The sequence below is a fragment of the Chrysochloris asiatica genome, unplaced genomic scaffold, assembly GCF_000296735.1.
Source record: "Chrysochloris asiatica unplaced genomic scaffold, ChrAsi1.0 scaffold00257, whole genome shotgun sequence".
Classification (NCBI taxonomy): domain Eukaryota; kingdom Metazoa; phylum Chordata; class Mammalia; order Afrosoricida; family Chrysochloridae; genus Chrysochloris; species Chrysochloris asiatica.
This window is the reverse complement of record NW_006408775.1, coordinates 773,627-794,921: the sequence shown is the minus strand read 5'-3', so window position 1 is coordinate 794,921 and position 21,295 is coordinate 773,627. Positions and strand designations below refer to the sequence as shown.

Sequence of the window (21,295 nt, the reverse complement as noted above, 5' to 3'; positions counted from 1 at the left end):
TTCTGTTCCCGTAAAGATTTACAGCCTCGGAAACCCTGTACAGGGTCGCTATGAGTCAGAACCAACTCCACGGCACATAACAACAATAGGGTTTCTGAGGAAAGGCTGGTGAGCTTGAACCGCCGACCTTGGGGGTTGTTGTTAAGTGCTGTATAGGGTTTCTGTGAGTTTGAACTGCCAACTTTACAGTTCAAACCGGCCTTGCGGTCTAGTGGGCAGTAGGCAGGGCTGCAACCCCACGGTTCGAGGGCTCCCAGCCAGAGAAGGAAGGAGAGGCTGCCCACCCATCACAATGCTGGGGCCCTGGTAAAGGCCTCACCAGTTTGGTCCTGACCCAGACGCTTCGGGAGATCACAGACCAGGAACACAACGTTGCGGCCCTAAAGCAGGCCATCAAGGACAAGGAGGCACCCCTGAAGGTGGCTCAGACCCGCCTCTACCAGCGTTCATACCGGCCCAACGTGGAGCTGTGCCGAGATGCAGCCCAGTTCAGGTACCATCCCGGCAGTCCAAGGGTGGGCCCACCTGACCAATGGCGCCGCATCCCTGCCTCCCTGGCCTCCCTGAGGGCTCCCATGAACCCCTTGAAATGCCACACACCGCAGAGGTTTAGATAAGAGATAGCAGCGCCTCTCCCCCACAGGATCATAAACACATGAGTTCAAATACCGCATCACCCAGCAGGGTCTGACCCCAGAGAGGGGGTCAAAGGCACAGAGGGTACAGAGCAGAGAGGCTAGGGTGGGGCCATTCTGTCCACCCGCTACCTCCCTGGACAGTGTTCACACATCTGATGCCATGGGTATGACCTACGCCCCTGGATTGCAGAATAAACGGGACTTTCCTAAGTGATGGAGTGCCCAATTGCCCTTTTAAGCTAAATCTCCTTTCTTGCCCACCAATTTGTTCAAGAAACTGGGGCCAGTCATGCGTCCTTCCCAACATCAGGAGGAGAATGAATTGAGCCGCTGGTCAGCACAACACTGCCATTGCTAGGCATGACCACAAGGTGTCACTGTTGAACACGGGTCTCCCACAGACACATTTCTGTTAAGGCTCCAGAACTAAGGCCTGCTTACTAACTCTCCATTCCTAAGGGAGCTCCACCACACTACCGTGTTCCTTTGATACCCTGGCTCCAACCCAGTCTCTCCAGCGCTTTCGTTAGGGGCTCTTGACGGGAGGGGGGGGGTTATTTTTAACTGAGCATTTTGGCAGGAACTGCTCCACCTGGGCTCCCAACTTTTGAGCCTTGGATCTCACACCTCCAGGAAGGTCAGGCATCACAATGCTCTCTTCCCCGAGCTGAGCCCCAGCTCACACCTCCCTCCTCCATCACAGGCTGGTGAGCGAGGTGGAGGAACTGAACATGTCCCTCACGGCACTCAAGGAGAAGCTTCTGGAAGCGGAGCAGTCGCTTCGTAACCTGGAGGACACACGCATGAGCCTAGAGAAGGACATTGCTGTCAAGGTCAATAGCCTCTTCATTGACCGTCAGAAGTGCATGGCTCACCGTGCTCGATACCCCACCATCCTCCGGTTGGCCGGCTACCAGTGAGAAGTGTGACCTGGACACAGGGGCCAGCTGATTTCAGCTTCCCTACTCCCACAACAAACAACCTTGAATAAAAAGCATGTTAGCTTTCTGCATATAAACAGGGCTTCAGGGTGGAGAGCTGACAGGTGGACCCCATCATCTCCCCCTCGGCCCTGGGGAGACTAGGTAGGTGTCTTTGTGCCTCAGCGCACATGAGAAGCCACTCACAGGGTTGTCCAGCCTAATGCAGGGCATTTGAGGACACTGGCCCCTCTGCCCACTCGCCTAGCTAAGTCCCAGCACCCTGTCCCCCCGGTCATCTTATCAGCCCTTTTGGGCCTCCATTGCACTTCCAAGCTTGCTTTCCTTTAGGGACAGGGCGTTCACTCCACTCCCAGCCCCACTGTTATCTACTCCAACTCATAAGGACCCTATAGGATAGGAGAGAATACAATGGCTTCACAGGATTTTAAAGACGATAAATCTTTCCCTGGACGTTGCTGTGCGTTTGAACAGCCAACCTGGCCAAGGTTACGAGCTCAAACACTTAATCCACTGTGCCACCAGAGTTTCTTCACCACACCCCAAGGCCCTTCTATTGCTCGGCAGGTCTGGCAGAGGGACCTTATTCTATCTGGGTTTCTCACAGTCGTCAGCCTTGGGCCATATGGGAAGCATTGACCCATCTCTGTACCCATAGTGGGTGCCCCACTGGCTTCACACAGCCAGGGAACATGCTACTGACCCTCAGCATGGGACCAGGGAAGAGGTTCTGATAATGGCACCAGGGAGTGAGTAAGTGGGGACACATCTCCCGAGACCCAGGTCCACAAAGCTTCTTGTTTCTCTCCCCAGCCTCCCACTGTCTCCTCCCCATGGCAACCAAGTAGCAATGGTTGAGAGATGCACAGGCCCCTCCACTGACCCCACCGACCCATGCTGGTCACATACTCTGCGTTGTGTGAATGGAGAGGGTACCAAGCAGAAACTGCTGCTGAAAAAGGAGGATCCCAGGGGTGGAGGCTGATGAGAGGGATCAGGGGAGAGGCCCAGGGAAGGACTGTGAGAAGAGGCTAAAAAGGGAGAGGCCCTCCCACCCGGTGTCCCCCTGGGCCCAGCTGGCACGCTGGATGGAACCCTTTGCCCAACCCAACTCTTCTCTAGTACCCTGGTCTCAGCCAGCGGGAAACCTCTGCTGGGAGGCCCAATGCCACCCAGACTTGCCTTTCCACGCTTGGACTCTAGAGGGAGATGTAGCCTTGAGAGGAGAGTAAGTCACCCAGACTGGATAGGGCTGGAATTCGGGAGAGAGCTGGATGGGAGCAAATGAGGACTGGATGGCATCCTGGAGTCAGCAGCCTGGGCTCTGGAGGGTCAGTTTCTTACCCTGTTGCCACAGCCAAGTCCTCTGCTCACTGGAATTTCAAGACTTGGGCTAGTTAAACCTAGTGGGAGAAGGAGAGAGGGAAGAGGATGGAGGGAAGGAGGAAGAGGGGACAGAGGAAAAGGGAACGAAGAAGAGGGGGAAGGGCCTTACCCTTTCCAGAGCCTCTCCCCACACCCATCCCCCTCAAGCCAAGGAGTGAATCATGGGCTGGGTGGGGGTAGAGGCCTCAGCATCAGCCCCCACCCCTGCCACCTCTAGGCTCAGCAGGAATGTGCCATCTCCCAAGCCTTGGGCACAAGGCCTGGAAAGGGGTGTTGGTGAGGCCCCCGCTGTGCCCACCCCCATGCCCTGGACAGCCAGCTCATCAGAAGGACTCATTCAGAGGAGTGTCCATTAAGAGACTGCAGATAGTCACTCAAGCCCCATTATCACCGCGGCCACGCACAGCCTCCTGTCTGTACGCACGGCCTCTCAGTCTAGAGTGCTGAGCCGAGTGGACTAAGTGCTCAGGGCAGGGGGCTCCATGGGAAGCCTTCAGCACATGCATTCGGTCTCATAACTGCCTAACCTCCTCACAGTCCCGGGGGTCTTGGCCTGGAGGGCTGACGTGGCCCCAGGGAGATTAGCTTCCATCCGGAGTTCCTGTCCTATTCAGCTACATCTCCAGTGGCCACTCCAGTCTAGGTGAGTCTGAGGCAGCTGCTCCTGGGGGGTATTAGTCCCCCCAGGGGGCAAGCAGAGGGGCAGAAGGATAGTGAAGCAGTGACCCCCCCCCCAGCTGGCTAACTGCACCCCTTTATTTGCCCTTGGAGCAACCACGCTCCGCCCCACGCTACCTGGAATCTCTGACCTCATTGGGCTTCACATCATAACAACCAGGGAGCTTTGTCTCCCTGCCACCCCTGAGGAGTTCATTCCACAGGTGAAGAAGCTGAGGCTCAGAGCCAAGTGCCAAGAGAGCCTGGGCGTCCAACTGTCTGTCTTTGCAAGCCCAGGGGGTTCTATCTAGCCCTTCTCAAAACCAAAACTTTGGGTACATTCGGAGGTGGTTTGCTGTTTTCACTGGGAGATACCATTTACCAGCCGGGAGGCAAGCGACCACCAGGGTGAAGGACCACAGGCTCCAGTGGCCCCTGAATCACCCCCACCCCCATGCACTTTCCCTTCCTCATTGGACACGGCCCCCGAGGCAGCAGAAATAACCACAGAGGCGCCCTGAGCAGACACAGGTCCAAGCAACAGTTAATTGGAATCTGTGTTGAGCTGGCTGCAGATGGCAGCAGACCAAGTCTGGTGTAAGCTGTCATCACTGGGCCTGAGACAGTGTCCTGGAGCTGCCCCCACCCCCACCCCCAGTCCTGACTACAGGGACCATCCTTGGTCTCCTGCCCTGGGCCCTGCATGTGGTCCTCCTCTCCCATCACAATCCTGCAAATGCAGGGGAAAGCCAAGCTAGTGTGGGGAGCTGGACCCCAAGATGGGAGGACATTCTGGTCACCAGGTTGGTGAGCGGTCAGCTGGCACAGATGGTAGCACTAGCCCCTACCCCCATCCTTTTACCTCCAGCCCACTCCCCTGTTACTCTGGCCTTCCTGACTTCCCCTGGGCACCCCACACTGGGTAGCAGTCTCCGTTTCTGCTGCCAGGAGGTCGTGCCATCCCTCAGCTCTGCCAGCCCCAGACATACCCCAGACCCCAGACTCAGGCACAGTGTCTGGACAGAGTCAGGCAAATCCCTTGGCAGGCAGGGTACCCAGTGAAGCCGCCTGTCTGTTGGTCTTGGATTGCCCAGGGGAAACCGTGGGCGCCGAGCAGCATGAAAGGGCTCTTTCAGGGGTGCGTGCTGGGCATCAGTACACAGCCGGTAATGGCAGGAGGGGTCTCCACAGCCACCCTGGGTAAGCTGGGCTTCAGAGTCTCTGCTCCTCCAGTCATGGGGCAGCAGGTAGGGTGGGGCTTTGGGTATGCACCACCATGACCCCTGGAGGTCCCAGACTCTGCATACCTATACCTGGGCTGGTGCTCACTGGTGACTTCCTCCCTGCCCAGGCCTGACCCAGCCTGGACTGTGTGGCTAGGGCTCCGGGCAGGGCTCTCCCTCCTCAGACCCTTACCTCCCCTTCCCCTCCTCCCTCTCCCTCCCTTCCCTTCCTTTGTCTCCTCTACCCTCCGGCAGGACAGACTCCCCCCATGATGGCAGTCCCTATCCTCGTGTTCCTGGTGCTGGTCCTGTCCTCGGAAGCCTGGCCAGGTCTAGGGCTGTCCCGGAGGCCATGTGTCCACTGTTGTCACCCCGCCTGGACCCCAGCCACTGCCCCTAACCCATATGCCCCAAGAAGAGGAGCTGAGCTGCCCCGGGTGCGTGCCAACATCGACATCACCATCCTCAAAGGTGGGAGTGCCTGGGGGTGGGGGGCTGCGGTCCCACCCTGCTGAGGTGGCATCATTGTGACAGGGCCTGGGCAAGGAGGACAGGGGGACAGATGGGAGCAGTCCTGGGACCCCACATGCAGGGGCCCTGGTGACCCAGACTCAGACCATGGTGGGGCATTCAGGCATGAATAATCCTACCTTGGGGGGAACCAGCCAGAATAAAGGTGGTCAGTCCTCCACCACTATTCACCCCCATGCCCAGCAGGGAGCCAGCTGGCCTGAAAGAAGCTGCTGTCCATCCTATCTGTCCAGAATGACCCCTGGTCACCCTACCTCAGGACCAGGGGACCCAGGGACCCTGAGATCCCCAAAGCAACCTTCTTGGGAGAGGAGAACACTTGGTGCTTAGGTCAGACTTGGGCTAGAGCTTCGCATCCTGCCATGCTCTCCTTGGTGGGGGGCAGAGGGGGAGGGATTAATAACCGCCCCCCCAGATAAGAACCTTGCAGCTCCGAGAGGCATGGTTCCCTGCAGGGCCCCAGGGTCAGTCAGGCTGACCCAGTAGCACCTGGAAAGACTCAGGGGCCCAGGAGGACTGACCCAGCTCTGACATGTAACTTCCCCTGCAGGACAAAAGGGTGAGCCAGGCACCAGAGGCCACTCCGGGCTGAGTGGACAAGAGGGCCCCCCGGGTCTCCGGGGCTTCCAGGGCCTCCAGGGCCAGAAGGGGCAGAGAGGGCCACCAGGTGCCCCGTGCCAGCGCACCTATGCGGCCTTCTCAGTGGGCCGCCACCAGGGGTTGCATAGTACCAGCAGAACACAGGCTGTGCCCTTCGACACGGAGCTAGTGAACCTCGGTGGTGCCTTCGACCTGGCCACCGGCCGCTTCCTGTGTGCGGAGCCGGGCATCTACTTCTTGACCCTCACGGTGCACACCTGGAACTACAAAGAGACCTATCTGCACGTGATGCGGAACCGGCAGCCTGTAGTGGTGCTGTATGCCCAGCCCAGCGAGCGCAGCCTCATGCAGAGCCAGAGCCTGTTGCTGATGCTGGCTGTTGGCGACACAATCTGGGTGCGTCAGTTCCATCGTGACCGTGACAACGCCATTTATGGTGAGCCAGGGGACCTGTACATCACCTTCAGTGGCCACCTAGTCAAGCCAGATGCTGAGCTGTAGCCGCTGCCCAAAGGCATCATCCCCAGTCCCCAGCAGGCAGCCCGACACCCCCACTAGGTGCAGGATTCTAGTCCTGACTATGTGTGGGGCTCCGGTTGGAAGACAGCTAAGGCCTGCCTTGGGGGAGACAGACAGAATGTGAGATGGGATGGGGGGCGGGGGGCACTGGTGGAGGCAGTTCCTCTACTTATAAAGATTGAATCAGGCAGCGCTTTGGTTCCGGTCTTTTTGCACCGGGAGCTCATTGCTGGCCCAGGCCAGCACACTGCAGAGCCCATCCTACAGGACCCCGGAAACCCCGTGGGGTGTCCAAGGCCATAAACCTTCATGGAGGCAGATGGTCACATCTGTCTCCCCAAGAGTGGCTGGTTCAAACCACTGCCCTTGTGGCCAGTAGGCAAGCGTTTTAACCATGATGCCACCAAGGCTGTATTTCTGCTGCTGAGTGTCGTGGAGTTGATTCTGACTCATAGCAACCCTGTATAGGGTATCCAAGGAGCAACTGGGGGGTTTGAACCGCTGACCTTGTGATTAGCAGTCCAATGCTTACTCTACAGTGCCACATCAGGACTCCAGTGGGGTTAGAAAGTGCCACAGAGACCCAGGGACAGGCAGGGTGGGGGTCAACATAGGCTGCCTGTCTAGGGCACATTGTGGGGGGAGGCACATCTGTTGGCATCAGCAGCCCCCACAGTGTGTCCTACAATTGGATGTGGCTTAAAGTCAGGGCAAAAGGAGACATAGCTGGGGAGCAAAATGGGGTCCCCTTAGCAGGGTGGGTGGGCCCCCTGCAGAGGGACAAGCTCAAATCCTGGGCTGCCTCCATCCACTCTCACTCACTAAGGCAGCCTCAACCTGACTCTCCTGGCCATCCTCGCCCCCAATACTTACACCCCTCCTCCTGTCCCCTCGTCCCCCTTGTCCTCCCTGGGCCCCTCCCTGACAGCAATGAAAGCAGTGTCCGAAGTCCCTAGAACCTGGCAGAGCTGGCTGATACCCGGGCCCCGAGGTCATGCTGAAATGACCAGACAGGAGAGCTCAGAGTCTAGGGAGCACACTGTCCCCTCAGCCCCACTCCCTGCCTGGACACTGCACCCCATTGTGCCTGGGGGAGATATGGCCACTGGGAGCTTCTCGGTCAGCTGATTAGAGAAGAGGAGGAGTTGTAGGAACTCAGGAAGGGGTGGGGTCCTCTCTCCACTCAAGTGGGCACTGGGTATCCCCGACACTCCCCTCTTGGAGGACACAGGGACTCTTGTCCCTGAGGAGGGTGCTCAATTCTCATTCACTGAGGGGCTACGAGGGTCCAACCATGGTGGACACCATCTCAGGTGATGCCCCTGCCCTGCCCTGCCCTGTCCAGCGTGGGGTCAAAAGGGTTGCTCTGGGTACAAGACCCTCCTGTAACCCCAGTAGACCTTCCCCCCTTCTGGTGAGCCCCAGGGGGTGAGTTTCTGTGCTGTCTGGGGGTCCCTGGCTCCAGTTCCTCACAGGTCCTGTGCTGGGCCCCAGAGCTTCTGGAGAGCAGGACTCAACCCAGACAGAGAGAGGGGGCTGGGGTTAGGCAGGGGCTGTGCTGGGAGACATGGAGCAAGGGGAAACCGGGCCCAGATGAGGGACTCACAGGACCACTGAGCTTGTGGGGGCAGACGATCACCTTGATGAAGCCCGAAGTTCTGGTGTGGCACTCTAGAATAAACACTGGACTATTAACCACAAGGTCAGCAGTTCAAACCCACCAGCTGATGCTCAGAAACCCTATATGAGTTGAAACATACTTAACCACAACAAAGGCTGGAAGGAATGCGCCGCAGGGATGGGGGGTGGGGAGGAAAGGAGGCCTTTGGCCCAGTGGAAATGCAGTTCTGAGGTCCTGGAGGACCCTACCACACCCAGACTGCCCTTCGCCCCACCAGCCTGGTTGGAATTGCTGGGCCGTGCCAGGGTGCCCAGCAACCAACAGGCAAGCTGGAGTCACTTCCGAGCACTAATGGGGGCCTTTGTGGCAGACGGCTCCCCCAAGAGATAACGGTGCCCCAACAGGAAGTGAGGCCCAAGGGGTGGGGCAGGGTGGGGAGAACTGACCTCTGGGGCCCTGGCCCCCATTGGCCACGCCCGTGAGCTGAAGGCCAGCCCACCTGGGGGGAACCAGGTGTCCTTGGCCACATTTGCTCAACTTCTCTGAAAACATCCTTGAGCAGGTGAGGTCCTCCTGCCGTAGTTACATGTAGGGACCAAGAGCGAACCAGTGTCCTACAGGGATGCCAGGGACCCATGCTGCTCAGAAAATGCTCAGCATCAGGCCGGGCAGGTGGGCCACAGCGGGATGTTGCTGAGGATAACTTTTACCACTGGACACTTGCCAAGAAGAGTACAGCCCTCGGCACGGACAGCTCCAGAGAAGGACCCCTGGCTTCTAAATGTTCAGGGCTCCAGGACACTCTGGGAGAGCCCCAGGGGTGCTTCCAGGGTGGGGGTCCAGGACAACGCAGCAGTGACCACCCCCCCAGGCTCATTTATTTTAAAAAAAAAAAAACAATAAAAATGGGGGAAGGAAGACACACAGTCGTGTCTCTGCAGTGACCCCCTCTGCTCAGAAGCCAGGAGACTCATCCCAAGTGCCTGTTGGGGGCACTAAAGGTACCCCAATAATAAGAGCACCCCGATAAGGAGCTGCAGACCCAGGGATCAGTGAGCTCTGCCGCTAAGGGGTTCATTCACCCCAATGAAGTAGCAACTTCAAACCACCCACCTGGGACTTGAATTCACTCAGGAAAGCAGAAGTATGGTTTAAAACAGACAGAGAGAAACAATGTCAACAAAATATAAGCCAGCTTCCATGGAAGTGATTCTAGCTCTCAGCAGCTCTGTGTGTCCGAGAGGAACCGTGTTCCATCAGGTCTCCAAGCCTTTCTTCCGAGGTGTCTGTGGATGGACTCAGACTTGACTTGTACCATGGAGTCAGCTTCGACTCATAGCGACCCTGCACAGGGTTTCTGAGGCTTAACATCTTCATGGGAGCAGAGAGCCTCATCTGTTTCCCAGGGAGCAGCTGGGGGGCTTGAACCAAACATTGTGGTTCGCAGTCCAGTGTTTATCAGATGGAGCCACCAGGCTTCCTGAAACTTGTCTACATGGATGTATTTGCAGCACATACAAATCTGTACATGAACATGGGTGTAGCCCTGTTCACTTAGCTGTATCTACCCCCCACCCAGGTCACCTGTGCAAAGCGTCTTCGGGAGACCATCAGAGGCCTTGTGGTTAAGTGCTGTTGAGTCCGTTTTGACTCACAGCGACCCTGTACAGGGTTTCCCAGGAGCGGCTAGTGGATATGAACTGCCGACCTTGTGGTTCTCAGTCCAGTGCTGACCCCACAACGCCACAGCACGAATCCATCAGAGGCCTTAGCAGCCAGTAAACCATCCATCCAAGGCCTCAGTCACTGCCACCACACACACCCCACAAGTAGGTTGGCTCTGCCCACTCCACGTGACTCCCCACAACACTAGCACCCCACAGTCCCAGCCCCATTCAAGGATGTTGACTCTGGGAGTGGACAGGCCTCAGAACCCTTGTACCACATCCATCTGAGCAGGACCCCAAGTCCTCCCAAGTCTCATCCCCCCTCTCAGAGTCCTGTCTTCAATGCCTGTGTCTTTGGGGACCGTCCAGGTCCTCAGCTCTTGCCCTAAAGTAGGTCCCCTCAGTCCATCACTCCACATCTCTGTCCTCCACGTCCTCGAGCGGGACCCAGGCTACCACTGATGCCCCATCCTCCAGCCCACTTGGAAGCCCCTCTGGCCCCCGTCCCCCTCCTCACCTGGGGCCCGGCCATGGCCTTCACAGCCTCAGTGCAGACCAACTGTGTTCAGTCTCTTCCCTTCTCTGATCCTGTCACTTCCCCTGAGCTGGGAGCACCTGCAGTCTGGGGAGAAGCCACCTGTGCAGGGCTGGGGGCCTGGGTTTGGTCAGCAGCCCTCTCCTGCCCCCCATCCCTGTCCATCACCACGGTTACGATGACTTTCTGCCTCTGAGCTTTGGCATACTCCTTTCCCTCTGCCTGGAGCACTGTTCCAGCCCCACTCTGGGTCCCTTTAACCCAGTCTATGCTGAACACACAGTAGGGACACCTCATCGTTTGCTCACTGAAGGAAGCATATGTTCTGTTTTCAGGGGTCTGCCAAGCTCGGGGAATGTGGGCAACAAGGTGGGCTTGTCCCCATTGTCAAAAGTAAGGGTCAGCAGAAGTATGGAGGGGGTACAGGCAGTGGGGAGCTGGTGAGACTAAGAGGCAGGGTGTGAAGGGCTCAAAAGGGGGACTGGGGTGGTGAGGGGGTGTCTTCTGGGAGGGGACGGAGCAGGTTGAGGGGAGCAGCGCTGGGTGTCTACCACAGTCTGAAGAGTCTTCAGATGGGAACTCCCTACCCACAAGGCCTTGCAGCAGCAGGACATCTACTTTGGGGGAGGGAGCACCTTGCCCGGTCCTGGGAGCCCTGTACCTGGGAAGTGGGCCTTCACCCCTCATAGTGATCCCTCATAGTAATCCCTCATGGTGACCCCATTACTAAACGTGCCTGGGACCCAGTAGGGAGCCCGCTTCCCTCCTCTGGCCACCCCAGGCCCATCTTCACCCCATCTCTGTGGGAGTAGGAGCTGACTGCCCACAACAAAGATGGCCTGCCCATAGCCTTCTGTCCCCTCCTCTGGGGGACTCTGCAGGTTCTGGGGGCTGTCCTAGGGGAGCTGAATATTCGAGACCTTGGATGGGGGTCTCCCTGAGTATCCTGGGAACTTTAGAGGACAGGAAGTGGGGAGAAAGGGGAGCAGCACCCAGTGGGTGGGCAGGCAGGGCGTGTCTGGCAAATTTCACAAGGAGGACGACCAGGGTAGGAGTCCATCATGTGGTCAGTCATGGGTGGCAGGCATTTCCTAGACTGTCTGGCGATTGCTGGAGTGCGGACCAGACAGCCTCTGTCTGCCTCTTATGATTGCTCCGGAAGCTTCTAGAAAGATGTAGGCAACCACCAAGAAGCATGTTCAAACTAAGTCACTAAGTCAGAGCCGGTATTTCCCGCCAGCCTCAGCCTCCCCTGTAAAGGGGCCCCCGTACTTTCTCTGTGGATAGGTTACCCCTTCCATGTCCTCGCTTTCTCACACACACACACTCACATATACACATTCACCTATACATACTCATGTACACATTACACACATTCCCATATACTCGCATATACTATGTACATTCACACATTCATACTCCCATAGACACACACTCACATATACGCAAATACACACATTACACACATCCCCATATACTCGCATATACTATGTACATTCACACATTCATACTCCCATAGACACACACTCACATATACACACATACACACATTACACACATCCCCATATACAGTCTCATATTGTTGTTGTGAAGTGCCCTCGAGTCGATTCCAGCCCATAGCAACCCTGTATAGGGTTTCCAAGAAGCAGCTGGTGAGCTTGAACCACCAACCTTGCAGTTCAAATGACTTTGCAGTCTGATGCATTAGCCCACAGCGCCACCCCAGGACTCCTCCACACACTCCTACACACTCACACACATTCACATATACACATTCACATATTACACACATTTACATATATACACACTCGCATATACACATTCATACACACCTATACACTCTCACACTCACATGCACACATACACACTCACATATACACTCTCATGTACACACACACACAAGTCACATACACACTCTCACGTACACACATATATACACTTTCATAAACACACATGTACACACTCACATACACAACTCATTATACACACTCACATATACATACATGCATACACACACTCACATATTACACACATTCACATATACACAGTCACAAACACATACACAGTCTCACACATGCACATGCCTACACCCACGTTCACATGCACTTACATTCACACACATACCCTGTACACATGTACACCCATATTCATGCACACACTTTATTACACACACATGGACACAGGAGTCCACTGGCCCTTTTGTGGTCTGACATCCTCCTGGGGACACTGACTGGCACCGCCTTGGGGAGGAAGCTGGCAATGTGGAATCAATTGGGAGGAATTGATCGCAAGAGATTTCCGAGCCATCTGGTCTCCATCCAATTATTCCATGTGGGTGGACTTTGTGTCCAAATCCAGAGGTATGGTGGCGGCGGGAGGGGGGAGGCATTGTAGGGTAGGGGACATGGCAGAGTGGGAGGGTGGTGAGGCAGCCTCCTGGGATACTGGCAGTGACAGGTGGGTGTGTTCCAGCTCCTCGGACCCTGGCAGAACCTCCCTGAGGCATGGGGGCCATAAGAGCCCCACAGGAGTGTTTGTGAGTGTCCTCTACCCATGCCTTACCTGGGTCTCGGAAGGAGCAAAGTCTCCCCCCACTCAGTCCCATGGGTCCTAGACCCCGCACCCCAGGAAGCAGAATGGCAGCTCAGGATGGATAAGTCCCTGTTTCAAACCCTGTACCCAACTGCCCTTCACCGTCCATAACTATGCTACCCCGCGGCGCAGCCAACCTTGTCTTAGCTCAGCTAAGGAGCCAGGGAGGAGTCACTTATGCTGGACTTCCATCCTCGAAAGAAAACCCGGGCCGTTGACTTCATTTGGCCCCAAAAATGATGCTTGTTTCAGAGCACATCAAACCCTTCTCATTTATTCGGGAGCACAGACAGGGTCGTCAGACACCGGCGTTCTCCTTGCAGACATTTTGCAGAGTCCTGGGCCTGCACACCTTGCCTATGACATCTCTGGATGCTCTCCTGGGGGATCCAGACTCTGCTCTGAGGAGACTAAGACAGGGAAGGTCAGACAGGCCCAGGGGTCCTGCAGGGGTAGGGTAGGGGGTGCTTAGCACAAGGGGCTAGGACCATGTATGTGGCTGGGGGTAGAATTCCTTGGGGCCTGGCATTTGCTGGTATTTGCTGGCACACGCCCACACAGGCAGATGCTGCGTTTCCCAGGGTTTACCATTTGCTGTTTGTGTCGGGAGGGGTTCCCCTTGCTGTCTGGATTTTTCTCTTTGGCACCTGACAACCCCCATCCCCAGCAGGAGAAAGACCCCTCTCAGGTCTTTCTATTGCCTCTCGGCCTAAGATCTAAACTTCAGCTGGCTGGGAACCTCTCTGCATGGGTACCCTTCTCCCCAGGGCCAGAGTCCATCCCAGCATGGACTTGTCCATGCCCCCTGTGTGGCTGCCCTGCTGCCTCACCCTACCCCATGGCCACCAGCCTTCCACCTCCAATCCACCCTTCACTCCCCTCACTCCTGGGACCGTGGCTGTGGCCAGGCAGGAGAGGGGGATCCTGGTCCAGCTCGCTCACTTCACACCTGCCCACTCTAAACATCAGACGATCACAGAGCTTGGGAGGGAAGCTGGGGCTGCCGTCTGGCCTGGAAGTATCATGGGTGGGTGAGTAGTGACGGACAAGAGGCTCAAGTCCAAGTAGATCCGAGTGGATTGGGGGCATCTTTAATGTCTCCAAGGAGGAGCACATGCAGGACCCCAGGGCAGGGATGGATTAACACAGCAGCACTGCAGAGCCCCTGCCTGGACAATCCCACAGCCCACTCCCCAGGAGGACTCTGTCCCCCAGCAGAAGCTGACCCCTGCGTAGCATCCACTCGAGACCTTGCTCAGGACAGCCCACCAGCTTCATGTCACACCTGCCGGCCAGAGGGAGGCACCTCAGTACACCCCCAGAGTCTTGGGGTGCCTCTGTTCCTCAAGAAATCCAGAGGGTCCCCCCGCATGCCCCCCATGGCTCTCACAGTGTGCTGGTTTGCATGTGCCCATTGGCCTGGGGGCTGCGCCCGGGCAGCGAGGACTCCTGTAGTCGGCTGCTCTTGTCAAGCCTTGGTTCAGTGAGGTCCCCCTCCTCTGCTCCAGACCTCTTTTGGAGGCACAGAACCTTCCGGAAGCTCTGCCGAAAGTTGTCAGAGAGGAATCCATAGAGGATGGGGTTGGCACAGCTGTTAGCGTAGGAGAGGATGACCACAAAGAAGTAGATGCCGGCGGAGGCGGGCTCCTCGGGCAGGATGAAGGCCAGGTTGACGATGTTGACGATGAAGAAAGGCAGCCAACAGCCCACAAACACCAGCACCACCACCACCACCATTCGGGTCACCTTGCGTTCGGACCGCCGCCGCCGTGTGCAGCCCACACGCACGCCCGAGGCCTTTACCTTGACCACAATGAGCAAGTAGCACAGGCAAATGACCAGCAGTGGCCCGAAGAAGCCCAGCACAGAGGTGTAAATGATGAAGATGGCTCCCCAGAGCCCCACAGGCTCCGGCCAACTGAGGTTACACGTGTCCCAGCCCTCCTGAATGTCGGCAAAGATCACCAAGGGTAACGACATGAGCAGCGAGAAGGTCCAGACGGCCGCGCTGGTGAGCTTCGCCACACGTGGCTGGCGCCACCTGGTGGAACGAATGGGATGCACCACAGCCAGGTAGCGGTCGACGCTCATGACCGTCAGACAGAAGATGCTGGTGAACTGGTTGATGCCATCCAGTGTCATGACCAGGCGGCACAGCAAAGAGCCGAAAGGCCAGTAGGACACGGCATTTTGAGTGGCCAGAAAGGGTAGCCCCAGCATGAAGAGGACATCGGCCACGGCAAGGTTGAGAATGTAGATGTTGGTGACCGTCTTCATCTTGGCGTAGCGGACCACTACGTAGATGACTAGCGCATTGCCGCTCAGGCCCACAGCGCACACCAGCAGGTAGAGTACCGGGACTAGGACCGCCCGGGCCCCGGGTGATCCCACTGGACCGATCAGTGTCTCGTTCTCACCATCCCCAGGGGCCACCAGGGAGGCATTCCAGCCAGCCGGCCCGAGGGTGGAGGCCGTGGAGAACAGAGGTTCCATCACTGAAGGTCTGCTGACGTCTGCGGGGAGGACAGGAGGATGAGAAGGGCCAGAGTGGCTCGGGATCCGCCTCCACCCAGCTGTCCCCGTCCGCAGCAGAGGGTAAACACAATTAGTTCACCTCTTCCGGAATCACATTAAGCAAATTGTTTGGAAAACAAACTGGGAGAAAGGAGCAGACCGTCTGCCATGGGGGCAGCAGGTGGGGCAGCCTCCGGTGCAGAGATGTCTGTGCATACTGCTGCCATCGTGGGCCTGCCCCTGGCCACTCCACCCCCCTGCCCGATGGCTCCCCTGCTTGCTGAAGACCCCTACTGGGTAGGGGCAAAGTGAGTGAGAGTGGGAAAAGGAAGCTGAGACATTGCCGGACACAAAAAGCCCCTTGCAGCCTGACTGCCCAAGCAGGAAGTGTAACACTGCCCCTCAGCTAATGGGCTCCCTTGAGGGGTCCCTTCTGAGACCATGAGGAGGGTGGTGGGTCTTCTCTCAGTCCTGAGTTGCTGGACCTCAGGCTGACTGGTGAGAGCCAGTCACACCAGAACCACAGAACGGGACCGTATGGTCTTCAAATAAGTCACTAGTCCTCATGGAAGGTGAATCCATTTCAGATACAATGAAAACAGGAAGACTTAGATGTGTCTAAACAAGCTTCCTGTTGTTAAGTGCTATCGAGTCTAAATAAGCTTAAAGTGCTCAAATGAGGCACAGATGAAAATACAATGAAATCAACTTGGCCCAAGAAGTAACATGAACATGTGTCTATTTTTTTTAGTTACAAATCTCAGGTGTGAAATAACACAACCCTTTATACAAAAGACACACAAGTCAAGATCGACCCTCATATGAATAGAGTTGAAAAGAGAATCAGTGAATTGGAAAATCAGCTGAAGCATCTCCAGGAACAAGATGTGAAAGTCAGAAGAATATGAGGGCCGTGATGAAGTAAAAAGGAGACAGCATCGTTGTCTTAGCTTTAAGCACGAGGAGAAGATCCTACAAAACACTCACCAAGGAGAAAACACAGACAGAAAACCAGCCCAAAGTCCATTAGCAGATAGAAGGTCAGAAACCAGCATGTCCAGTGCCAGTCACTGAGGAGAACGCTGCTGACCCTAGACCCCCACCCTGTGGTACACTGCTCACCATTGTGAGGGGCGGACAGACAGCACTTTTCTTGTGCTGAATTTAGGGTTCCCAATGTCCAACTCCCTTGCTAATATGCTGTGATCTGTTGGAGGTGTGTGGCCTAAATCCCATTTTAAAATAAGATCCAGGTAGTGATTTGGACTGGTTTTCTGCACCTCACTGGACTCTCTCTCTTATTCCCCCTACCCTACCTTGACTCTAGGAGAGATGTGGGACTCAGGTGGAGTCACAGTTGTCCATTCGGTTTGGTCAGTGTGGCACCCAGCTTCGGAGGGAGACCTCAGATGAGTCCGTCAAGTGTGGATCCCAGGGAGACTGGAGGCTCTTGGCTGTGGGCAGAGAGCAGACTTCCGAGCTAGGCCCAGAGTTTGGTGAACAGGGACCCCTCACATACTTTTAAAGGAAGGACAAGTTGTCCTGCAGGTAAGAAAGGCGCTCCAGAAGGCCAGGGAATGGTGTGGAGACAGTTCACCCACCTGGAGACAGGTGGGCTCTGGGGGTTTCTACGTAAAGAGGTTCCATTTCAGATCCCTACACATACAAAAAAACAAATACCCAAGAAGGCACTCTCTTAACCCAACCCTGGTGGGACCCAAGGGGGCCTGGGTGGAGCCGAGGAAAGGCTCGAACCACCTCCCGAAGGAGTCCTGAGTGTTTGGTTGGAAATTCAATCATTGCTGTCCAAGAAGCCAGCCCTAGTGCCCCAGGACTCAGGGTGGACTGAGCAGACTGCCATCCCCTCCCCTCAAGCACCTTAACTCCCAGGCTAGACTCAGTGGTGATGAACAAAAATAGGTCGTTAGAACCGCGCCCGCCTCTCAGAACATAATTCCGCAAGAACCATTATTTGGAAGCGGTAATATTCTTAGTCACAGAAATTACACACTCAGGAAAATTGCTCCCAGGGTCATAACGGGAGGGAGGGAGAGGAGTCTGTGAAAGCCACCATGCACCTATAGTTGGGACCCCTACCTGAAAGAACAGGCCCAGCCAGGCTCTGGCCACCCATTCTGTGTCTCCGGGACTGACTGCTCCCCAATCCCACACACTACCCATGTGACCTTGGGTAAATTCCTCCTCTCCTCTGTGGACTGACCTCCTGGCCATAGTGACCACTGACAAGCTTCCTGGGCCCCCTTCCTAGTCTGCAGAGGTTGGGGATAGTGGTAACATGCCTTGATGGGGTGATCCCCAAAAGCCCCAGAGGGGGGAGGCCTAGCTGGCTGCCCCTCTTCACACACTCCCTTGTCCCTCAGGCTGCCTGTGGCTGGGCAGTGTCCCTGCCCAGGAGCAGTTGAGTCTCTTGGGCTGGCCTGGCCTAGGGGGTAGAGAGAAAGGGGCTCCCTTCAGGGTCTCAGTCCAGGGCCTGTGCCCACTCCACTGTGGTCATCCATGTGATTACACAACTCTGTCAGGAGGCCCCCAGTATTGTGAGCCCATCATGGAAGGCTCAGGAGTACCCACAAGAGGTTCAACTTGGAGGAGCAGAGATCTTGGCATCCTTCTTCCTGAGGTACCCAGGCCCCTGGCAGGAGCAGGCAAGTAAGGGCACCTCACGGGTATGAATGAGGCAAGGATGCACGTAAGGTAGCGGGGAGATGGATCCCCCAAACCTCCCACACTTCGATTCCCAGAGGGCAGGGTGGCTTCTGGCCCAGGGTAGGGGACACCCCAGAAACCCAGTCACCTCCTTTTCCAAAGGGCTCCCTGAATCTCCCCGTCCTCCCCAGCTCCCCCCTCCTCCACCTCAGTTCCCACCACAGGGGGGTTGGGAGCAGCAGTGTGGACGGAATGTCCCCCTGTGGCTTCCTCTTCCCAGGGCCCCAGAGGCTCATGTATACCGGGTCAAGGAGGGCAACCAGTAAGCAAGATGGAGCGGGGGGTGGGGGTGGGGGTGGGATCTGGAGTGGTGGAGGCTGGGGAGGGGACAGAAGGGAAACGGTACAGCGGGCAGCAGGTGACCCGCCGATTCCCTGGGGGTGGTGTAGGAAGGACGCGCTGTAGGCTGGGTAGTACGTTTACGGAGACCCCCGGAGAAGCGGCGCGCGGGGGACCGCGAGGACGGGGGAGTGGGACGCAGGGATGCGGGACAGAGGGCAGCAGCGGCCTCACCTGGGTGGCAGCTCCCGGTCCCCAGAGCTGGTGTCCGCGCTGCGCTCCCGGGGGCGCAGGAGCCGCGGGGAGGCGGCGGAGCGGGGCGGGGCGAGTGGGGAGGGGCGGGATCACAGCCACCCAGGCGGGCGGGGCGGGGAGGGGGCGCTCCGAGGACCCTGGCCCCAACCTGCTGGCACAGCGACAACCCCATGAGTGCAGCCCTCTTCCCCAAGCCTGCACCGCCTACTGCCCTGGGGCTCAGGCGCCCACTGCAGGGCACCGTGGGACTGCCGGTTCGGTGTGAGTCACTACTTCTGCCCAGGAGCGCCCCCCTGCCTACCCCGTACACCTGGGCTCCTTTGGGAAAGACCTCTGAGGCTCCGGGCAGTTCCACTAAAGACATTCGGTCAGGGTGTGGGTGTATGTGGGGGGCAGAGGGGGACAGGGTGAGGCTCTGGAGCGGATCAGCACCCAGCTTGTGCCCAAAAGTTGGTGAGAGGTGGTTGTTGGTGTCAGGTGCCTCCAGTGCACAGCGGAAGGGGACCCCACGTGACTCTGTCCTCACATTTGCGGTCTCTGTGTTAGTCCATCTGACTGAAGGTCTTCCTCTGGAGATGGTCCTCGGTTCAGGAAGTCACTAGCTACCCTCACCTGTCATCTTGCATCCTAGAAGGTTCTCCACCCCACACTGTGCTCGGTGCCTGGAATGATGCCAGACACCCCACAGCAGGAAACATGGATCCGAAAGTGGAAAACAGTTTCCCTGAGGTCTGACGTTCCTTGGGCTCCAGGCTCCCTTTGTCTGCATGCTGAGACCCACCCCCATGAGTGATGGTGACCAACGGTTTTGCTGGAGCAGAAATGAAGCCAGAGCTGACATGTGTCTTGCTGTGTGGCACAGAGGTTCCAGGGAAACTTGAAACCCACAGGGGCCATGCCTACTGTCCTTGTCAGGTCCCTGAGCTCAGCATGTACGCAGAGAGAGAAATAATAAAAACACAACCCAAAACGGAGGACACCTCAGCTTATGATGTCCACTAGCAAGGAAAGACTCGGGGTGACCAGGAAGTCACCCCCACTGTGGAGGATCAGGCTGGGTAAAGTCTTACTAGGGACGCTCCACAGAGCTCCTGCCTGGCGCCATGGCAACGGGGCTGGCCTCCCAACTCCCCACAGACCGACCCAGACCCCTCTTAGGGGACCACTGTCCTAGGGTGCTGACCCTGCATGGTTTTTTTCAGAGATTGAGACCAGCGGCTGTAGAATATGAAGCCTGTGCCCCTCTTCCCTGTACCACCCCCCTTTGCTACCCTCATCCCGCCCAGAGCAGGCCACCATGATTATTCAAAAGCTGCTTCTAGTTCACCTGGAGCTACCTGGGGCCTCCAGTCTGTGTCCCCATGAAGGTCCCCAGAGGGGGTGGGGACCGGGGGTGGTGAGGACAGCGTGTGATACTGTGTTCTCCAGCCACCAAGTCTCTGCCCTGGCTGGGCCACCACCTCCTCTCCCCCAACTTAAATGCCCCCTCCTCCAGGAAGCTTTCTTTGGCTCTTCCTTCAGCTGACCACACTCTCTGTCTTGGTGGCAGGACAAGTGGACGTGGATGAGTCCCTGCAAATACAGTTGCTAGCTGCTGCATCCCAGGTCTGCCACACACTCCCTGCCCCCAGCTGGTGGGGCACAGTGCCACCACGGCCCACCACCACCATGAGCCCTCCCCAGTTGGGCGGCCGTGTCAGGGAGGTGTTGGGAAGAGACAGCAGGGTAGTGGGGTGGGGGGAGCCCTCCCCAGTCCATGTGGAGCAAACCGCAGGGTCCGTGACCTGCCCCTCTACCCCAGGCCAGGGTTCAGACACAAAGAGGTGGTCACTGTGAGGTGACTGACACAATGCCTTCTCCGGGGCCTGGAGATCCTACACTTCCCCTCATGCTGAAATCTCAGACATCAAGGGGCAGTAGATGCCCAGTGAGGATGAAAATGCAGCTGTTCTTGTTTCATTTCACATGACCCCTGTCTGCTTACACCCCAGACTCAGATCTGGACTAGCCCAGTTCCCTGGGCCTTCTTAGCTGGTCACAAGCCTAGTAGCCGCCACCCTGGGATGAGTCATTGCTAACCCCTTCCCACTGGCTCATCCAGGTCGCCTGTCCTGTGCGCAGCTCAGCAGGAAGGGAGGCCGCTGACTCCTGCCTCTGTCTGTCTGCCAAGTCTCTGGAGCCCTAACGGACCAGTGTCCCCCATGTGCCCTTTGATTCGAGGAACAAGTGAAGGGGCCATGGGAGGGCATCTGAGGGTTGTCCAGAGTGGCCTGAGTCTGAGCACTTTCCTCACTTTTTCCAGGTGAATGGCCCCAGAGGATGAGGGCGCTTGCTGGCAACCCGCAGTACCCGCTCTCCATGTATCATTGCCCGCTGACCACGGTGTCTGTCACTTGGGGATTATTAATGAACTCCGAGCTCAGGAAATTGTCCAGACCAGCTCTGTACCAGCCCATCCTGCTCACTCAGGTCTCTGGCACCGGAGACAATTCAGAACCCTAAAATGGTCCTGAGGGACTAGAGCTCTCCTCTGCCATCTCCTCAGCAAGGCCTGGGGAGCCCCGGTCTCCCCCCACAGAGCCACACACACACAGACACCAGAGCCCCCCTGCA

The 21,295-nt window shown here is 57.0% G+C and overlaps 3 protein-coding genes across 3 annotated transcripts in view; 2 read left to right on the top strand and 1 right to left on the bottom strand.

Annotated features, from left to right (window-relative positions):
- The window catches only part of LOC102831441 (tektin-4-like), a 5,459-nt gene extending 3,901 nt beyond the window's left edge, over positions 1–1,558 (top strand). Inside the window, exons 3-4 of the mRNA XM_006873929.1 lie at positions 323–493; positions 1,342–1,558. Coding sequence (XP_006873991.1) covers positions 323–493; positions 1,342–1,558 — 388 coding nt within the window. The remainder of the gene's footprint in view (positions 1–322; positions 494–1,341) is intronic.
- Positions 1,559–5,117: 3,559 nt separating this feature from the next.
- C1QTNF8 (C1q and tumor necrosis factor related protein 8) lies at positions 5,118–6,477 on the top strand. The gene is made up of 2 exons (XM_006873928.1): positions 5,118–5,316; positions 5,927–6,477. Exons 1-2 carry the CDS (start codon positions 5,118–5,120, stop codon positions 6,475–6,477), a joined length of 750 nt encoding a protein of 249 aa, XP_006873990.1.
- Positions 6,478–14,296: 7,819 nt separating this feature from the next.
- Positions 14,297–15,403, bottom strand: SSTR5 (somatostatin receptor 5). Its single transcript, XM_006873927.1, has one exon. The coding sequence runs from the start codon at positions 15,401–15,403 to the stop codon at positions 14,297–14,299; it is 1,107 nt and encodes a 368-aa protein (XP_006873989.1).
- Positions 15,404–21,295: the final 5,892 nt, after the last annotated feature.

Excerpts from the sequence above, each read along its gene's own strand:
- SSTR5 (XM_006873927.1), bottom strand. The coding sequence starts at position 15,403 with ATGGAACCTCTGTTCTCCACGGCCTCCACCCTCGGGCCGGCTGGCTGG.
- C1QTNF8 (XM_006873928.1), top strand. The coding sequence starts at position 5,118 with ATGGCAGTCCCTATCCTCGTGTTCCTGGTGCTGGTCCTGTCCTCGGAA. Across the intron at positions 5,317-5,926 it reads CGACATCACCATCCTCAAAG|GACAAAAGGGTGAGCCAGGC; the intron begins GTGGGAGTGCCT and ends CTTCCCCTGCAG.